Source organism: Neofelis nebulosa, chromosome 4 (genome assembly GCF_028018385.1).
Source record: "Neofelis nebulosa isolate mNeoNeb1 chromosome 4, mNeoNeb1.pri, whole genome shotgun sequence".
NCBI lineage: Eukaryota > Metazoa > Chordata > Mammalia > Carnivora > Felidae > Neofelis > Neofelis nebulosa.
The window spans coordinates 21,372,589-21,394,397 of record NC_080785.1 but is presented as its reverse complement, the minus strand read 5'-3'; the positions used below and the strand labels follow the sequence as shown (position 1 = coordinate 21,394,397).

The 21,809-nt window shown below is 47.4% G+C and overlaps 1 protein-coding gene across 2 annotated transcripts in view; it reads right to left on the bottom strand.

Annotated features, from left to right (window-relative positions):
• The window catches only part of PLXNA4 (plexin A4), a 448,488-nt gene that overhangs the window by 158,790 nt on the left and 267,889 nt on the right, over window positions 1–21,809 (bottom strand). For both annotated transcript variants that reach the window (XM_058724248.1, XM_058724247.1), the window contains exon 4: window positions 5,231–5,362. In XM_058724248.1, the coding sequence (XP_058580231.1) occupies window positions 5,231–5,362 (132 nt within the window). The remainder of the gene's footprint in view (window positions 1–5,230; window positions 5,363–21,809) is intronic.

Here is a 21,809-nt window from a genome sequence, read left to right as displayed (position 1 = left end):
AAAGCAAGAAGGAGACTGATGGGAGACATGCAGATGGGGACAGACATGGGAGCAGACGTGCATGTGTGTGCACACACACGCACACGCACACCCTGTGAACACACCCAGCGGACACTCACTGCCACACTCCAAGGAGAAATTTATATGGAAAGTGAAAGCCATTCGAGGTGAGAAATAAAGAGGAAGTCACATATTCCCCACAGCAGAAGCAATATCCTCACTTAGAATTATTCAACTTGCAAATAATCGTAATAGGTTGGATGTGCGCTCACTTCTAGATGCTGAGCCAAGCTCTTCCTACAGGCGTTATCTCACTTAGTCTTCATCGGCGCCCTAAGAGATCAATGCCCTTTATTACATTCCCCATTTCACAGGTCACAAATTGAGGTGCAGCCGCTCTCCCAGTGCATCCCATTCCAGAGAAGCCTGTCTGCATCCCCAGAAACACCAAGTCGCGTTCCCATCTCACAACCTTTGTGCCAGCTGTTCCTTCTGCCTGGATGACGACTGACCGCCAGTCGCCTCCTGCCCTTCACTTTATCCTTCTCTCTGCTCGAAAGTTCCCTTCTTGGCACCTCCCTGACAACCTTCCTTAAAGGAGCATTCCCCATCATGTTCCTGGAAACCACTGCCTTCCCACCGAGTCTGTTAAATTTTTCATTGTATTCACCATTACCTAACATACATCATTTATTCATTTACTCATTCATTATCAGGGCAGGGATTTTGTCTATCTTGTTCCCCACAGAATCTCTAGAATCTAGAAAGTGCCGACTCATAGTAGGTGCTCAATATTTAATATTGAATGAATAAATGAGGTAGTGAGAGAGTTAGTAACTTGTCTATGGTCTCAGAGCCAGGACTTATATAGTATTTGTATGCACACACACACACACACACACACACACACACACACTCCATTCTCTGCTTCTACTCTTATACCATCCTTACCTTTTCCAACCCTCTAGTCACAGGATGACTGGCTCCCCTGACAACCAGCCACCCCCTCCATCTTTTTTTTTTTTTTTTAATTTATTTATTTTAAAAAAAAAAATTTTTTTTTCAACGTTTTTTTATTTATTTTTGGGACAGAGAGAGACAGAGCATGAACGGGGGAGGGGCAGAGAGAGAGAGGGAGACACAGAATCGGAAACAGGCTCCAGGCTCCGAGCCATCAGCCCAGAGCCTGACGCGGGGCTCGAACTCACGGACCGCGAGATCGTGACCTGGCTGAAGTCGGACGCTTAACCGACTGCGCCACCCAGGCGCCCCCACCCCCTCCATCTTTAGGAGATTTCCAAAAGTCACTCAATTAACATAAATTCAATTGTGGTTGAAAGGGGCTTATTGTGAATAACAAGACACCCCTTCCACTTTTACGGATCCCAAAGATTTCAGAAACTGAGGGCAAGAGACCAAATATTACAACAAAAGATTCTCCCATTGCTCTATTCACTCAGGATACTCCAAGGGTCCTGGAACTCAGTGCCAGAAATAGGGATGAAGACCAAATATATGTTTCTTATTATAAGTCACAATATTGCAATTCAGTATATTATATATGTCTAGCACATCAGATCTACAATACTACTATTTAAGAGATGGCTAAAGTAGGCTACTTAGGTTTTTATAATCTTTTTTTAAAAGCTTTTTATTTATTTATTTTGAGAGAGAGAGCACGCACATGAGTAGGGGAGGAGCAGAGAGACAGGGAGAGAGAGAGAATCCCAAGCAGATTCTGCACTGTCAGCACAGAGACTGATGTGGGGTTCGAACCCATGAACTGTGAGATCATAATGAGAACCAAAGTCAAGAATGGGATGTGCCACCCAGGTGCCCTAGGCTTTTAGGTTTAAACAGTATGTGTACTTAAATAAAAACATAAAGTAAAAATTAGTTCAGGACAGGGCAGGAGTTATGGCAGTGATAAACAGATGGTGGAAATTTGGGAGATACTTTCTTTGGCTGAAGTGTAGTCTTTTAATTATATATGTAAGTTTGAACTTGGGAATTAAGCAATAAATAAATAATAAATAATTTGTATCAGTCCTTCTCTTTTCTCTAAAAATTAAAAAAAAATTTTTTTAACGTTTATTTATTTTTGAGACAGAGAGAGACAGAGCATGAACGGGGGAGGGTCAGAGAGAGAGGGAGACACAGAATCGGAAACAGGCTCCAGGCTCTGAGCCATCAGCACAGAGCCCGACGTGGGGCTGGAACTCATGGACCGTGAGATCATGACCTGAGCTGAAGTCGGACGCTCAACCGACTGAGCCACCCAGGCACCCCACTAAAAATTTTTTTTTAATGTTTATTATTTTAGAAGGAAAGCGAGACAGAGCGTGAGTAGGGGAGGGGCAGAGAGAGAGAGGGAGACACAGAATCCAAAGCAGAATCCAAAGCAGGCTCCAGGCTCTGAGCTGTCAGCACAGAGCCCAACGTGGGGCACGAACCCATGAACCATGAAATCATGACCTGAGCCGAAGTCAGACACTTCATCCACTGAGCAACCCAGGCACTCCAGTCCTTCTCTTTTCCAGTTCCGGGTCAATGATGACAGTGGGGATTCAATCAATAATTAATTAGTTAATTAACTCATCAAATAATTTTCAAGGGCCTATTCGGTGAGGTTTAGACACACAAAGAAGACACAGGGCTGCCCTCAAGCTGCTGACAGTCTGGTAAGAGAGAAAGACAAGGAGAGAAGGCCCAGTATGAGAAGAGCTACCAAAGAGGTGTCTAACCACAAGTGAGCAATCACCGATTGTGGGGCATGACAGCAGAGCTAGGTTTTGAGAAACGAGTCAGAATTACCCAGATGAGAAAGGGAAGTGCCCTCCAGGCAGAGCAGACATCATTGCTGAGCGTATAGAGACTAACCTGTAGACTCAGGTGTCCTGACACAATGTGGCTGAGACCAACCCACCAGCAGACAGAGGCCGGAGGGTCCCCAGTGTATTTACCAGGCTGCTCTTGCCCCGAACTCTACTTGGTACATGCCCTCAAAGCAGGCTCTGGGTCCTTGATGGGCTTTCCACTGGGACTGAATCCCTGTTCCTTACCCACCTTGGCCTTGACCTGAACTCCTATGCTCTATACCTGATAGATCACCCAGGATCTTGATGCCACCCCATGCCTGACTTCAAACACAGCCACAATGTCCAGACACTTCTGTTGCAATGTCATAAAAATAAGAGCCTCCATTTATCAAGCCCTTACTCCACGCCAGGCTTGGTTCATGCTTGTTATACACGTTACATCGTTTGATTCTTGGAACACTATCGGATGTTATTATTACTTCCATACAATGGTTGAGAACACTGAGTCTTACGGAGGTTAAGGAACTTACCTGAGATCATACTTAGTAAATGGTGGAGCTAAGGTTCATGCTCAGAACTTCTGACACCAAAGTCTACGCGCTTAACTGTGCTATACTACCACTGTCCACAAAGAATGTGCAAACCCACTGGATACCAGTGTCGAGCCATCTGGGATTTTATTTTGATGGCAGGCTGCCCTCCATCTCTGTGAGGAGCAGTCCCAGAATGGATGAATGCCCTGGCCCTATCCATTCTTGTTTCCTTTATTTTTTAATAATCCAGAGCTCTCAGTGCACCTTATTCTCCCTGCTTGGGTAGGTACTAACCACTGATTGTGCTCTCAGGGAAGCAGAATGGGAGAGGAGAAGGAGCTCAGAATCCCAACTCAGTTATCAGAGGAGGCTCCGCACAGCATATATTTTCCATCTTTGGAAGTTCTCAAAGATCTAGGTTCAGGAATCCTGGTTTTTACATTAAGGCAAGAAATCCTGAAATACTTAATGCCTTGTAGAGGTATTGAGTCTTTTCTGAGGGACTCAAGGAAAGCTGCTTCCCATCAGCGTCTAGGGCCTCAAAGGTAGGCAGGGAGTAGGGAGTGTGGGCCCCATCGGAAAAGAGCAAGGAATGAAAGCAAAGGAGCAGCCTCATACCCCGTCCTGGCTCCCGGGGTAAAATGTTCTTCTGTGAGCCCTACACCAGACAATTCCCAAGCCACGGCAGTCTCGATGAGGGCACCACAATGGGTCCCAGTGTGGTTGAGTGGGGAGCCCCACACCAAGAGAAGATGTCATCAAGCTCTTGGGGAGGGTGGAGCTGCTGTGGGCTGCCAAGGCATAATGCACAAGCCCTGTGGGTGGCATAATGTAGTATTCATCTCCTGCACTGTGCAGAGAGGGGACAGGCAGAACAATCCAGACTCTGTCGGCAAGGTCCTCTGGGGAGTTCAGGCCTTGCTAATGAAGATGAATAAAGAGATGGGATCTGCCCCTCATGGCTGCTGCCTTTGTCACATACATATTCATGGACTGGAGGGACAGCTCCTGGGAATGACCCATCCTACATAGAGATGAGAGAGACGAGGTATGGCAGTGCTAATCCACTCTTGAGGTGGGTGTGTCTTGCGGGGTGGAACACTCTGGGCTGTGCACTCCAGGGTATACTCTTAAATATAAGGGATTTTCAAGGTGATATTTATACTTTTGCCTGCTGCAGACATATCAGTCCTTGTATAAGCTCAAGGACCCTTGAAGAACTTACATAGTACTCAGCTGAATTCCAGAAACAATCCCGGCTTTGCTACTTGCTACTCAATGTCAGTTAACAGTAATGTCTGCACCCTCTGTTCTTCCTGGCTTGGCCTCATGGAATGAACTTGCTGGAACTTCATGTTAGAGTTATAGGTATACACAGGAAGGCTCAGAACACCAGCTATGTCATCTCACCTCATACACACAGACCCTGTTTTTTGAATCTCCATCCATTAGATTGTTCTATGATGTTCCCTCAATCAAGATTTTTGGACAGCAAATCCTTGCCCACCGTAGACCTCCAGGTCCAGGAAGCTGACTTTGGTAGTAGATTGTACTTTGTGTAAGGAAATCTAGACAAAAAACTTGGGTACCTGTACCATGTTTCTTCAAAAGAGAGTAAATGCTGGCCCTGAATCTATACTCACCATCACTTTGAAGTTAGTGGATTTGTTCTAGACTCCCAGATATTTTGATATTTTAAATGTTTCATCCCCTGTTTCAGTGCACTCAGCCTCAGTCCCCAGGCAGCTAACCAAAAGGATACACACTGAGCCAAATAAATCAAATCCCCTCTGCAGCTGGCCTCCTGTAGGTTTCTACTGAGCCACAGGCTAGCATTTAGCTGCAAGACTGATGTCTAACAGAGCCCAAGAGCCTTACCTGCCTTTCTGACATGATGTAGAGTTGCTCGTGGTCCTTGGAGAAGGCCATATCCCGGAGGACTGGGCCGGGGTCTACCACCTGCACAGTCTCATACTGGAGGGCACTGCCCCTGGGCCCATCTACCCGGATCTGTGGAGAAGAGGAAAAGGAGAGATGATGTGAGTTCAGATCCTAGAAGTCAAGCTACAGTCCAGAGACCCTCCCAACAGCTAAGGGAGAGGCAGTGAGCTCTGTCTCCACAGTGCCCAGAGGCCAGGCTCTGAGGAGCCTGAGTGATAGAAGCCCCCCATGGGCTTCCTGCTGGGAATGGCAAAGAGAAGGGAAGGCAGAGAGACCAAACTGGGCTCCACAAAGCATGTTATCCTCTCTGGCTACCTCTCCGGTGTTATCCTCTCTGGCTACCTCTGCCTCAGACTTAAGTCTTTGAGGCCTGGCTTGTACATCTTTGGAGAAGAGGATGGGGTTGGTATTAGGGAGTGGGAGCTGGGGATTGGGCGAATAATGGGTAACTGAAACTGCCACAGATCAGTGCCATCATGTAATAGAAAGACAATATTATTTGCTACATTTGTGCTCAGGAAATAAATTGGGTGTAAGGATGTGGGCTGATTCTTTGAAACTGCTACCCAGCTATCATTGCCATACTGTTGAGGGGAACCAGGCAAGGAGCCAACCCCAGCAGTTTCACATTGAGTGGGCTACTTCTGGCGATTAAACCATTGGCTTATGCTTCAAGCTTTAGAGTAGATGTAGGCCCTAGAGGTTCTATTTATGTCCCCAAAGAAGGGGACATGAGTATTCCAGGAAAATGCGTATTGGGCATGAGTCATCTCCAAACTTCCGAGAACACTTAGCATAGTAGATTACCCCTGGGCCATCCACAGGACTTCCTAGAACTGCTTAGACAATGTGGAGACAACCAGGAGAGACTTTTGCCCACATCCCCCATAGTGGAGGACAAATCTAGAAAGACAGGGACTTCCCAACCCCACATGATGCTCATCCGACCCTGGGTGCTGGCCCAGGTCTCCAGCATCAGAATCGTCAAAAGTCTGGGCTCATGGATTCAACACAATCACTGCCCAGCCCTAATAATGCTACTTACTCACCTAAGTTGGGACCAAGGGAACATGGGAAGGGGAGGGGAACAGTGGAGGGAGACAGGGAGAGGCACCAAACTCGATTAGATACCATTTGTATATGACTCTGTAAGGTACCCGCAATGTAATTTTAGAGATTTCAATAACAAAACTGAAGAACAATTATATTCCATATATTCCCATAATGTCCTCTTACTTTTAATTTTTAACCTTTCATGAGATCAAGGAGAAGAGAAGTTATTCAGAGGAACCAAATTACAGAAGGGAAAAACCACAGTAATGTCAACTGATGACATCAATTCATCTGAAAGTCTGCTGCTTCTCGTTTCTTTTGAATTCACCGAATTTTGACACTAGGTTATTTTGTGATTTATGTGTTTGATTTTAGGTTCGTTCCAGGCTCTGTTTGTTTGCTTTCCTCTTAAGCACTATTTTTAAGCCCTTCCTACACATCAGGCACTGAGAAATGGTTTTGCACATAATTCCTTATTGGTGTAATCCTCTCAATCCTGTGGGCTTAGTGGTCATTTGTCCTGACTTGCATGGCCCCTCTAGCATCCATTCCACCCTCTCTCACCTTTGGGGCAAGATTGGACCCACCCCCTGCTTCCTGGGGGTGCTCCCTGATGGGCACAAGCAAATCAGTTTAATCTCATTCTGTTGCCACAGTGATTGAAAGAAAACAGGCCCAGGCCAATCAACATGTGCACTCAGAGCAAAGCAGGGCAAGACAGTGTTTTGTGATCAGAGAACAGAGAATTTCTCCTCATCCTCAAAAGGGTCAAAGAAACAGCTAGCTCCCAGAACTGTGGGCAGCCGTCTTGTAATAAAGAGAGGAGTTGAAACCAGGGAAGGTACAGAGATGGAAAAAAATTGGTCTTCGGTGGCATCCCCGAGGCACAAAATGACCCCAAAGCCTGCCCTATGTCAGGACTTTCTAGTTACTCAAGTTATTTCCTTATCGTTAAAGGAACAAAAGGGCTTTCTGCAACGTCGAAAGTCCTATGTGATATACTGATGTAACAGATGAGGAAAATGAGGCAGAGGTACATGAAACAATTAGCCTGAGATCTAAAATCTGGAGACAGAATGAGAATCCAGTTCCACTCTGAAGTCCATGCTTTTCCTATCATCCAACATGAGACCTTGTTCCTTGATGGCTCTCATGTTTACTCTCTGGGGGGTGCCACCCAAATAAAGGCAGGGCGCTGAGGTCAGCGTCTGTCTCTGGTCTACACAATTCCAGCGGTTTTCACTAGTCATTCCTAATTTTGTTTTTTTTAAAAAAAATTTTTTTTTTCAACGTTTTTTATTTATTTTTGGGACAGAGAGAGACAGAGCATGAACGGGGGAGGGGCAGAGAGAGAGGGAGACACAGAATCGGAAACAGGCTCCAGGCTCCGGGCCATCAGCCCAGAGCCCGACGCGGGGCTCGAACTCACGGACCGCGAGATCGTGACCTGGCTGAAGTCGGACGCTTAACCGACTGCGCCACCCAGGCGCCCCTAGTCATTCCTAATTTTGATGCTGAAATACTTGAGCTTGACAAATATTTATTTTAAAAATGGAGAAATAAATCAATGAAGTTAAACCTCCTCTTTGCAGATTTCCCATTAAGTTCATGAGAACAAAAACAAAACCATAAACTGATAAAGGAGTTAAAGAAAATACTTTTAGCTCTGAAAATCAAAATGCCTCAGATTCCAATAGCCCTCCTGCTTCTGTACCCACCCCCACACCTCCAGATGTCCATCCTGGCCAGGTCTTTCCTTAATCTGAATGAAATGAGAGTTCATGCAAAACCAATTGGGATTACCACCCGAGTCTGACCGCGTGGCGATGGCCTTGGCCCCCAGCCCAGCCAGGCTTCATCCCCAGCTGTGAGTCAACTCTGGTGCAGCAGCACAAGAATGACAAGAGTGATACTGAGCACCCTGGCTTGTCTCCAGCCCCCTCAGGCTGCCGGCAGGAGTAGGCTCCCCTAGGGAATGCTGCTAGATATGAGTCCCATCCAGTGCCCATGGTCTAATCCCCAAGGGAAATTGGATTCAGTGTCTGATCAATCTTCTTTATCATTGGTCCCCCACTCCCTGCTCTTTAGAGCAAGGTGACAGGCTGGATATAGGCAGACATCAGAGGAAGCCAGGTGAGCTGGGGCAGGGACAGAGGGGGTGGACCAGGGAGCACCTAGGGCAAGTTTTCATGAGCCTTCCCCAGGGAGGGAGGATGGGGTTATGATACCCCCTTCCACACTCCACCTGGGTGGGAAATCAGTAATTGGAAAGGCAGGGTTCCCTCTCCTCATACACCTCCCCAGTCCACTACTTATTTCGGAAAACAGAAAGGAAAGCATTCGTTATCTCCCTGCGGAAAGAATCTCACACAGATCTTGGATAAAAGGAGTTTGTGGTAGGATTTGCTGAGTGATGGACAATCATAAAATTGAGGTAGGATGACCCAGTTGTGGGCTCCCTTGGTCTCCCACAAACAATAGCAACAAGAACTGCTAATAACTGGGTGGCTAGTGTGTGCCAGGGCTCATGCCAGCCTTTCTACATATATTAGCTTCTCATTTAAACCACAGAACTCTGTGCATTGATATTGTCCCAATTACAGGTGAGGTACAGAGAGGTTTAGCAAGTTGTTCATGGTCACACATCTAGCGAACAGCATGGCCTTGACCCATACCAAGGTCTGACTGATTCTGTCCATGCCTCCTTGTGTTTACATACCACACCAGTGCATGTTGAACCAGGTTCTTGCAGCTATATAAACCTGCATCCCTTCAAGAAATGAAAGCAGTTGGTATTAAATAAACAGCACCCTTAGAGTGCTGGAGAAACCATCTCTGTATCCACTACAGTTCTTTTGGGAGAGAATCATGCACATGAGTGAAGAAGATGCTGTCATGAATTTTCAAATAATGATCCCTTATATTTGTGTTTTATACCTTGCGCAGCATTCTTAAATAACATTGTCTCACTGGATGGCTGTAAGATTTTTATGATGTTGACCACTAGCATAATAATCCTCATTTTACTGATGAAGAAACTGAGGTTGGAGCTGTCTTATGCATTGCCCAAAGTTCAGTGATAAAACCAGTGACAGTTGGGTCTAGAACTCAGGTCTCCTGATTCCTAGCTCAGTGCTTGCCTCTTAGCGATTTAGATTTTTCCAAAAGCCTTTGACAAGGTTCCACATGAAAAGGTATTTAAAAATAATGAGTCTCTGTGGGACTTTGGGCAGTTTGACCAAGGAGAGAGAACTGACTTAGAGACAGAAAAAGACCCGTTTCTGCATGGAGAAGTAGGCACTGCGGGACTTTTCAAGCACTGGTGTTATGACTTGTTTTATTTAATATTTTGTATAAGTGGTCTCAAGGAGGGAGCAGGAAACTAGGGAGATGATTCTAAGCCCTTTGGGATAGCAAGAAGGCCAATGATGGAGAGCGACTACAGAAAGATGGGGCATCCTCAGCAAAGTCTGGGGAGGGGAGCTGCACATGTGCAAAAGGCCTGGGATTGTGTGTCTCATGAGCACAGAGACTCAGCATTGTAGCCCCACCCAGCACAGCACCCAGGACATGGCTGGTACTAACAAGTAGTTCCTGATGAGTGTCAGCGAGAGCGTGGAGAAAGAATACTCTTGCTCGCTGTTGATGAAAATGTAGATTGGGGGGGCCCTGGATGGTTTAGTCAGTGGTTGAGCATCCGATTCTTGATTTCAGTTCAGGTCATGATCTCATGGTTCATGAAATCCAGCTCTGTGCTAACAGTGTGGAGCCAGCTTGGGATTCTCTCTCCCTATCTCTGCCCCTCCCTGATGCATTCCCTCTTTCTCTCTCTCTCTCAAAAATAAATAAATAAACATTTAAAAAATGTAAATTGGTGCAGTCACTATGGAAAACAGTATGAGGGTCCTCAAAAATTAAAAATAGAACTACTTTATGATCAAGCAGTCCTACTCCTGGGTATTTATCCAAAGGAAACAAAATCAGTATCTTAAAGAGATAACTGCACTCCTATGCTCAATGTAGCATTATTTACAATAGCCAAGATGTGAGAACAATCTAAATATCCATAGATGGATGAAAGGATAAAGAAAGATCATATGTATCTATATCTATATCTACACACACATATATACACACATACATATACATACGCATATACATATATATTTGCTATATATGTATATATACACAAAACATATATATGTGTATATATAATCATATTATATATATATGTATATATATATATACATATATATATATGTATATGTACATATATGTAAAGCCTTAAAAAAGAAAGAAAATCCTGCCATTTGCAGTAAGATGGATGAACCTGGAGAACATTATCCTATATGAAATATGTCAGACACAAAAAGACAAATACTGCATGATCTCATTTCCATGTGGAATTTAAAATAGTCAAACTCATAGAAGCAAAGACTGGAATGGAATGGCAGTTGCCAGGAGACTGGGGGTTGGGGAAGATGGGGAGATCTTGGTCAAGTGGCACAATGTTTCAGTTATAAGATGAATAAGTTCTGAAAATCTAATACAGCAATTGACTATAGTTAATAACACTGAATTGTATATTTGAAATTTGCTAAGAAGGTAGATCTTAAGTGTTCTGATCACACACACACACACACACACACACACACACACACACACACACAAAAGGAAACAGTAACTATGTGAAGCGATGGATATGTTAATTAACTTGATTGTGCCAAGTATTTCACAATACATCCGTATATCAAGTTGTATATCTTAAATACATACAACTTGTATTTGGTAATTATAAAAGATGGGAAAAAATAAGTAGTTACTACATAAATGATTAACTCCCTATGGGAAAAACAAGCTACATTCTACCAATGGGACCGTGGACTGATCAGAATGAGACCAAGGAATACTCAAAGTGAGAGGCAGGACCAAGAAAGGAGAGCTTAGTGTCATCATTCACTGTTCTAGATCCTCTGTGACAGTCCAATGGCCAGCAACATTCAAGCAGCATTCAAATAGGATTTCAGGGGAAAACAGACAAACAGAAGCCATTCTCCTGGCCAAGTTCACTTGAATACAGAATATCATGTCCATTTCACTCCTGATAAGGTAGAAACATAATCCAGATGCCTGCGAGAACAGCCTTGGAAAGATGCCTCAGGCCACAAAGACATAGCTGAGATCAAAGGAGATGTGTTGGCCAGTGGCTGTGGTTCAGTCAGCAATTCAAGGGCCACCTGAAGTTTGTGAGGTGACAGCTAAGAACAAACAGGAGTTATTATTGTACACATCAGGACAAATAAGATTTATTATTTTACACAACGCAGATGATACTTGTGGATCACCTAAGCAGTGAGAAAGTAGATTTTTTTTTTTAAGGTACAAAATGTAAAGACGCTGCTAATGTAAATTTGGGTGTTTAGAAGATGTTATTCTTTGAGGCTAACACCGAAGAGAAAATCACATCCTAACCCTACACGTCCCTTGACAGAGCGACATTCCACATTCATTCATCATCATCACCAAAGTGCCTTTATGGAATGCCACTGTGTTCTAGGCTCCGAGCTAGCGTTTGGAGAAGAAAGGGGTGTCTTCGTCCTGCCCTCCAGGAGACCTCCTGAAGTGCTCAGCTATCACACAAATAAGGCCAAGTGGCAAATGCTACAACAGGGAGTGTTCATAGGCCTCTGTTCCTTCTTCCCAGGAGACCTAGCCATTGACTAGAGTGTAACCAGGAATTATCAGCCCAGCCCCAAGAGAGGCTCAAGGGAGCATGTGGGCTCCCAACATGGCACCCCCAACTCTCGAAAGTTTGACTAATAAAACACATAGTGGGTAATACCAGATTTATTTAAAAGCCACCCTAGGAGACAAAGTCTCGTGGGTCCATAGGAAGATTGACCTGGAGTAGCACAATTAGTGGTACTAACAGATTTTATAAAGATATATCCATGTTGGCCAAGGGAAGTAAGAGTAAAAATATGAAAAAGGGGGTCGGAGGGGGAAAATGTGGTTGTCTTCACGCAGCACTGTCTTGAGGAGGCTGAGTGTAAGTGTGTTCTCTGTGGTAGGGCGTGGTGTCCCTTCAGGTCTCACCAAAGACCCAAAGGAACGTTCTTCCGACCAGTGCTGCCCCAAAGAAATATAATGCCAGTCATAAGTGTGGGTCACATGCGCAATTTTAAATTTTCTACTAGTGGGTACATTAAAAAAGAAACGGGTAGGGGCATCTGGGTGGCTCAGTCAGTTGAGCATCAGACTCTTGATTTTGGTTCAGGTCATGATCTCGCAGTCCGTGGGTTTGATCCCTGCATTGGACTCTGTGCTGACAAGCACAGAGCCTGCTTGGGATTCTCTTTCTGCCTCTCTCTCTGCCTCTCCCTGCTCTCTCTCTCAAAAATACATAAACATAAAAAAAGAAACAGGTAAAATTAATTAATGAATTATAATTAGTTTTAATAATCTACTTTATCTGACCCAATGTGCCCCAAATATTATTATTTTCACGTGTATACAGTATAAAAAATTGTAAGTGAAAAATTGACATTTGTTTCCTTGTACTAAATCTTCGAAAACCTGATGTGTATATATTTTATACTTACAAGCAAACCTTAGAATGGACCAGCCATATTTCAGGTACTTTATAGCTACGTGTGACCAGTGACTATCATATTGGATGGCACACCTCTAGATTACTGTCACCCCTGTGTTCTGATCTACACTCTCCAAGCAGTGTTGTTAATAATTTGGCTGCTGACCATCCTTCTGGAGGTGCCTTCAGTTGAGATCTTGCTCACTTCCTTCCCCTGCTACAATGCCCTTGTGTCTCCCGGGACCTTCAATTTATAGCAAGATGCATGTGCCTAACTGTCTTCGCTTTTCTGGAGCTCACGAGTTGTAAGCTCCAACGAACTGTGTGGGCCCCATCAGCCCAAGCAAGTTACAACATGCAGCCGTGGGTGCTCGGTTCTGGTCCAGGCTAGCGCTCAGCAAGCTCATTTGATGCAGCCATGCCTCTTTCCACATTCAGGCAACAGGCGCTCTGGGCACACCTCTTGCATGTCAGGAACCCCCTGTACCCTGGGTGACGGTCAAAACATTTAAGAACTGCTGAGGGAAAACCAAGCAGTCAGAAGACATGCTTGCAGGGGTAGGATCTCAGAAGCTCCCAGCTGCACCAGGCAATACTGTTGGGGGCAAAGGGCGGCTGAGATGGTGTGGGCGCTCAGGGTCCTGGGGGCACAGCTAGCTACCAATCACAGGGAAGACTTTCAATATTTAACAACTGTGAGTTATTCACAACAGCCAAACATTCAAGTAATCGCAATGTCTGTTGACAACTGAATAAAGAAAATGTGATCTATATATCACATAGATATAGTGTGAATGTATTATATATATAATATACACATACATACATACACACGATGGATACATACATACATATACACATACATACAATGCATATCCTGCCATTTGTAACAACATAGGGAAACCTGGAGGGCATCATGCTAAGTGAGATAAGCCAGATACAGAAAGAGAAATATTTCGCGATCTCACTTATATGTGGAATCTAAAATAGTCAAACTCAGAAGCAGAGAGTAGAGGGGTGGTTGCCAGAGGCTGGGGAGCAGGTGAATGGGGAGATGTTGGTCAAGGAATACAAAGTTTCAGTTATACAGGATGAATAAATTCTAAAGATCTAATATGCAGCAATGTGATCATAGGGTATACTTGAAATTTGCCAGGTGTTTTCCTCACACACCATACACACAAAGAAAGAAAGGGCAACTGTGTGAGGTGATGGATATAGTAATTAGCTCAATTGTACCCACTATTTCACAATGTGTGTGTATATATATATATATATATATATATATATATATATATATCACAACGTCAAGTCATACACTTTAGATGTATACAATTTTCATTTGTCAAATATTCTTCAATAAAGATGAGAGAAGCAACGATGGGTGGGGCCACACTAGGACCAAATGATTGAACACCGGTCCTGCCTGGACCACACAGGAACCTCCATCACAGCGTCTAGGACGCCCTGCACCGTCCCTTCCGTGTGGCCGACCAGGGACAGGCCCACACAGCCGGAAAGCATGCACGGGCACACCTACTCTAGGTGCACAGGCGTCCCCAGCCTGCCCTTCCCGCTCTATCTGCAGCCCGGGGATATTCCTAGGCGAGGCTCCCTTTCCCTCCAGCCCTTCTGCCAGTCTGCTGCCACCTCTCTTCCTCCCTGGCACGGTGAGTGTCTGCATTGCCAGGCAGAGCGCTATTAAAACATCAGCAGGGTGGCCTCTGCAAAGGTCAGCCATCCGGGGAGCTCCTGGCAGCTGCTTGTTTGTTTATTGGAACATTATCTGGGCCGGGCTGTTTATTTACATCCACTGAAGGATTGAACAATAAATACCGTCTCCCAGTAGCAGGCAGATGCTTGCACTAGACCGTTCTGGCTGCCTTCTTGCTTGGAATAATCTCCCTAATGAGCAAACAGTGCTTTTCGTCTTTAAAGATGCAGGCCACCCCCTGGATCCCCTCTTTCCATTCTCACTTGCCCTAAACTTCCTGGTCAAGGTCTGTACTGCCAGATTTCCAGGCTGGGCCCAGCTCCAAGAAGGAGAGGGTGGGGTCTCCACTGGCAGGCCTGCAATTGGAACTGGACGGACGTCCCCAGGACACTGAATTTCCACCTAGACACTCAGACCTAAACACGAAGGTAAGTGGGAAACCCAGTGATGTGGGTGGCCGCATGGCCGGGCCTCCTTCACAGACTTAGTGGGGCAGGGCTTAAAGAGAGGTACGCCCCACGTTCAGGCAATGCCAGAGCCGGAGTTGAGCCTGTGTCCCTTTCAGGCAAGTCTCCAAAGTACCCAGGATCTCAAGGGACTCCTGTACAAGTACCCGTAGAGAAGTCAGTTTGCAAAATGGAGCCTGTGTCGGGGCAGGTGGGCTGTAAACCAGAGGGGGCAGGTGGTGTGGCCAAGGAAGAGGCGAGGGATACAGGCTCTGCTCCCCTCAAGAGCCTAAAGCACACAGCTTTGGCTCTTGCAGGTGTCCTGGCTCTCTGTGTTGGCCTCGACCTGTCTCCCACTGAGGCAGAAACAGCAGGAAGAACACTTGGTGGGGAATAAGTGACCAGGATCCACTTTCCTGGGACACTGAAGGGCCACGGTGTCTCCCAGGAGGAAAATAACGAGCCTTTTGGATCTTATTCATATAGTTAATTCAGTTGGCCCCCCAAGGCTCTGAGTGATGTCACCTGGTCACTGTCACTCAGCATTTTGCCACATAGGCTGAGGAGCCCTAGAGTGCCAGCATCAGGCACAGTAAGCATTCCTTTGTTGAATGAATGAATGAATGATGGAATGAATGAATGAATGAATGAATGAATGACTTGAGAAACTAACTCTGGGACTCAACTGCTACAGTTGCAACCATTGGGCATACACCCACACTCCAACCACACATGATCTCTCTGTCTCCCATCTCAACTCCCACACAGCCTCGAGAACTTCCCCTTTATAAGTGTACGACAAAGGGACGGAAGGCAGGGGATTCAGCCCCTGCATGGATGGGGAGGGCCTGGGAAGGGTGTGTGGGGCCTGCAGGAAGACAGACACCCACATCAGGTCTAAGCATCACGGTGACTTGCTGGTTGCAGGGGTAAAGCTGTCCAGGGAAAGGGGCCCCTACCACGTCTCCCTGTGCCCATGGAAGAGTTCCCTGTCTTGTAGGGTGGTGAACACCGTGACCTCCAGATTCCAGCCACACTCAAGGGCCATAAGTCTACCCTCTGCCAAGGGCAGCTCCCTCGGGCCCCAGGCACTCACTGTCAATATTCCTCTGGCCCCAAACCCAGGCCACCTGCAGACAGAACTTGACTCCTAACATCCCGGGGCCCCCAGGGCTCTCACTCTAAAACCTCCCCCTCCCTCTCTGGAGCTTCCACCCCCTTTCCCGGATTCACTGTTCTTTTTCCCACGGCACTTGCGAGCTTCTCACCTACTCTGGGACTTCCTCATCTATTGTGTTATCGTTGGTCTCCCTTGCTAGAATGTAAACTCCAAAAAGGAAAGGCCTTTATCTTTTGTGGTTGGTGGACGCATCCCAAACCCTTGAGCCCCACCACGTAGTAGGCGCTCGATAAATTCTGGTTGAATAAATGAATGGATGGAAATGCTCCGACTACTCATCAACACCTCAAGTTGTCCTCACCATGCAGAGCTCCCTTATTGTACAGCAAGGAACCCAGACAGGCGGGGGTGTTCTCACTGGGAGATTCAGCCACGGGAGAGAAGCCGGAGCTGTGCAGCCCAGACCCCAGCGGGCCGGCAGTGCCCTGGCTCGCCACAGAGTGGACTCTTGCTGTAGCCACCCTCCTGCCTCCATGCCCAGGGCTCGGAATGTGGGCTTAGACCCTGCTCCCGTGTTCACACAGCTTCAGCTGTCCCAGAATAGTACAATGAGGGTGCTTTGGTTTGATTTCCTGATTCCAGCCAGGAGGAAAAGGATGGAAAGGGAACTGCAGGAGTGTAAACAGTAATTAATTAGGCCCCGTGCGTGCGTGAATCCCGTGCTGTGTTACCGAACACTGTCGGGAAAATGGGTCCCTTTGGGTCTGTCAACACACACTCATGAAACTGAATGATGATTTCTAGGTTGCCATTAGGACGTGTCGCCTTGCATTGCCCCAAACAGAGAAAATTGGGAATAGTGGCCTCCGTCCCTCCCCCGACCTGTTTGGGTGCTGACACAAAGAACAACTCTAGGAGAGAAGGAATAAAAAGGAAGGTCAGCATGGCGGATATCAAGGAAGTGCCAGAAAAAGGCTCAAACCAGCACATCTCAAATGTAAAATATTTAAAACCAGCCTCTCTTGCTGCACCCCTCCAGAGACTCAACCTTCCAAAGAGCATGGGGCAAGTTACAGGTTTGAAGCCTGGGTGGGTCATGCAGAGTGTAACCCCAGAGTCACCACTCGTTTGAGTAGCCTGTACCCCAAAGCCTGGTTGGCCACTTCCCGCATGCCTCTGGCCACAAAGGAGCCCGGACAGACCACACCCACTCCTGGAAAAACAGGATGAATAGAGAGTTGATTCACTGTCTGCCACGAGCCGCGCCCTGTGCTTTACACACATCGGCAGGTTCCGGTGCTTGGCAGATGCACCGTGGTCTCATCCACGTTACAAAAGACCCGAGTCCTCTGGCTCCTGAGATGGGGCTGCGGGCAGAAGAGCATTGGGGTAAGCCCAGGAGCAGACAATGGGAACCCCACCTCTGCCACTCAGGAACTCTGTGGCCATAGATAAATCTGCCAAACTTTGAGTATCACTTCCCTCAGATGTCAAACGGATATCGTTATTCGTATTGTGGGAGTCTGATCATGTCGCAAGCGTGTAGAACACTTAGCACAGAGAAAGGGGTAACAGTTAAGTTTCCATAAAAGTTAGCCATGATTACTATGGAGGCAATTCAAATGAATTGATCCCGTGACTCCCACTCATCCCCAGTGGGAGTAGCAATCGTGTGCACTGTAGAGAGATCAGATGTGGCCCACAGATCGGACTCCAGCATCCGACAAGGTCACCTAGGTGCTAGAAAGAGAAGAGGACCTATGGCTCCACTCTGGGCCACCTGAGGCAGATGAGAAAGGAGGCATTGCTGGACAGAAGATAGGAAACTGGGTGGAGAAGGGTCTGTGCACAGAGACGAATGTTCAGACGGGCATCCCGCCAACATGGAGGCACACACCTTCACACGGCTGTCCTGGAGCTGGGGGATTGTCCGGGAAACCCTGAGCCTGTCTCCACTTTGGTGTGATTCAGAAAGCCAGCGACTTTATGGAGAAAGAAGAAAGCAGCTTCATGCCTATGGTTTGGGCAAGCCACAGGAGGGGAAGTGGAGTACCACAGCCTGGCCTCACAGACAGGAGAGGCATCTCTGAGGACCCATCGCAGGCAGGAGGCAGAGTCAGAGCTGGCAGGATGCTGAGAAGCGTCCAGTTTCCCAGAGATGAAGCCATGCCACATATAGTGTCAGGGACAGAGTCCTGGACCCAGAATCAGTGCTCCTGATTCTTCATCCACACTCCCCTCCTGCCTCTTTTATGAGAGACAAGTCACTCTTCACCCTGTCCTCCCACACAGTCTCTGAGCTCCATGTGTCCCCTGCCAAATAAGGGGCCATCCCCTCTCTTCTGCACTCCCCCAACGGTTGCACTCACAAAGGGGTTAATGCACAGAGGTGCATCATGACAGCGAGAGAGGCTGGTGTGCAGTCAGCAATTCTCTCCTGCTGCCAACCTAGCTCCTCCAGAGTGGGACCCAGCAGGTGCTTCGCGCAGCTGTGCCGGAACGAGAGGAAACCCCTGTCCAGCTGGAGCATCCAGGGAGAACGGAAGTAGAATGGAGCCTGGAGATGGATGGACTCTTGCATGAGCTGTGGCAGGGCCTCCAGGATCCTCAGGGGTCCTAACCAGCTGGCTCCTGGCGCGGAGGACAGAAGCTTCCAGCACAGGGCCTGGCACAGAGTAGAGACTCAAGAATCAAGTGGTGGCCGAATGAAGGCTGTAGGCTTTGTCCAGTTTTCTCCCAGCTCGGAGGCAGCCCCCCACCCTTCAGGTCTCCTAGTTATTTCTCTCATCCTCACCCAGCCATTTCTGTCTTCAGACCATCCTCTACATTCTGCCATGGGCACCCTAGAGCAGAGCCCAGGTCTTCGCCCCAGGCCTCCCCCATACCCCTCGCTCACTCCAGGGACCACCCCGTCCATCCTCCTCACCCAGCAACCACGTGGCACTGCCCAGGCAAAGCAGGTGTGGGTGCAGCATCCCCTCACTCCTCAGCACAGCCTTGACCCTCCTGCCAGGCAGGTTCCCTCTAGGAACGGGATCAGTCCACTCACACTCCTGCTCACACCATTTCCCTCACCTGCTTTCTTCCTCCGGTTTCCTCCCTGCTGCCTTTCAACCACCCCAGGTGCCCCTCGGAACCTGGCGCGAGACACTCGGCCAAAAGCCCTCTCATTAATACCCGCCCCACTCTGATTGTCTCGTGTCACGTCACCCAAGGTGCCCGTGCAGCCACTGAAGCTGCCTCGTGCCTCGGCCCACGTGGAAGTCTCTCCCGATTTGCTCCCACGCTTCCAGGGTGTCGGCTTTAGCCACGAGAGTCGGCACCTTGAGGGCAGGTCTGCGGCATCGGGCTCACGCACGCGGCTGCATAGCCAGCCGGGCCGGCCTCCTGATTCTGCCTCTTATTAACGTTTGTGACGTCAGGCAGAACTTGAGGACTGAGTTACTGTCCTCAGCCGAAATATTGGGCTCAGAATTCCAAGCTCAAGGCTGCCGTCAGGACTTCATCAGGCGGACTGTGAAGCGCTCTGACTCAAGTGTCCAGTACATAGAAAGGAGTCTAGGCAGCAAGGAGTTGTGCACGGTCCGTTAGGAGGCAGGTGAAGATGATGCTGATGAAGCAGAGCACAGGCCTCTAGAAAGGACCCCAAGAGCTTTGTGAACACCAGAGTTGCTTAATAGAAGTTTGGCAAATTAACAAAAGGATGCATGAGTTCTATTCACAGTGGAAAAAAGATCCAGCGCCCCAGCTCCTCAGAGACTCTCCCAAGCGTACATCTCTTTGATGTCCTGCCCTGACAAGGACCATCAGTGCCGTTAGAAACGGCTAAGGGCGGTGGCAGCAGCCAGCCCTGCTCTGGTTCCCACTTGTCAGACTGTTCAGAGCTGTCTGCACGAAGCCACGGGACTGCAGCTTAGCCCCTAGGCGCAGTTTGGCAATTTCCTTGACAACTAAATAACCCAGGGAGCGTCAGACAAGTGCTTATCACCTCGACATCTGCTCTCTCTGATGAGCTCTGCTCTGGGTTCTTTCCCTGCAGCCTCATCAAGCTGTTGGGGCATCAGCCCTTTCGAGGGGCACCATCCAAGGACACCTGTGTGTGTTTTTGTGAGGCTGGGAACAGCCTATGTTTACTAGTGCAAAGTACCAAGGTGCTGGTTTCCCAGAAGGTGAACACAATTCCTCAGTCAAGGATGGGGCATCAGCCGCTCACCCTGCAGACCACATGGCACCCCCCCACCCCCCACCTCGGGAAGGACTTTGGTCACAGTGACACCATCTGGCTTCTGGCTGAATGGCTAAGGGTTCCTTTCAAATGGCAGTAAACTTACAAAGTCCTGAACTAGGCAGAGAGTCAAATTTTGCTCACTTGGGATCTATACCAAAATTTTGAAGTAACCCCAGCTCCTGGGTTATCTAGGAATTTTTTTTTGTATGGACAAAATAAGGGTCAGAAGTAAGTGTGGGATACATTTGGTGTTTACTCAAGACCCAGCTCAGCTTCACTCTCTCCAAAAATTTCCCCCACCGTCTCCCAGGATAGACTTGATATCTCCTGCAGGTACCTTAGAAGCACTTACCCGCGTGCCTTGATCAGGGCACTTGTGACACATCACAACACGGGGTCTTGTGTGTGCTTCTTGAGAGCAGGGCTGTGTCTTACTCATCTAACCCAAGGTCACAAAGCCAGGGAGTAGAGCCCTATACTGGAGTTTAAGTTTGCTTAACTGACAAAAAAGTAGGTATTGTTGTGCACCATAGTGACAGGATTCATTATTGTCCAGCAAAAACTATCTGGATCTTTTCTGAGGAATGGACTTTGCTCAGTACTGTCTCACTGATCACCAAGTGTTACTTATTTCGCCCTGTCTCTATTCCCACACATCTCCCCTGCAGCCACTGCCCACATTTTCTTTTTTCTTTCTCTTTCTTTCTCTCTCTCTTTCTTTCTTTCTTTCTTTCTTTCTTTCTTTCTTTCTTTCTTTCTTTCTTTCTTTCTTTCTTTCTTTCTTTCTTTCTTTCCTTCTTTCTTTCTTTCTTTCTAGCAGCTACTCTGAGAAAGAAACACTTGGAACTATTTCAAATGAGAACCCAGGAATTCATGAGGCCTGGGTGAGGCATGTGAATGGTTTGCAGTCAGAAAATCCGCTCCCAAAGACACTGTGGGGAACAGCCTTCCTGGGCCTTAGAATTCTGGAGTGGAGAAGGGCATCCCTGTCCGGGGATGACATCACCAGACAGCGCTGGAATTCACAGATGCAGAAAGCTGAGGGGCCCCAGGGCCAGGGGGAGTTTGGCTGTGATTATCACAAAGGGTCTTTTGACCACCCTTCATCCTAGGAAAACCACAGAGACTCTGCTTTAAGCCGCCCCCACCCTCCGCTGAGGGGCCTAAAGACACTCTCCTCGAGTCAGATGGGTGAACTTTGATCCCAGTGAGGGAGAGTCTGGAAAAAGCATGAGGTATCAGAGCTGAAGGGTCTTGAAGAAAAAAGAAAAACAGTGCCTATATGGGATACTCATTCTGCCAGAAGCTTGTGGAGTTAATTGTAGAGAAATGCATTTTAAAATAAGATATTGGAAAACCATCC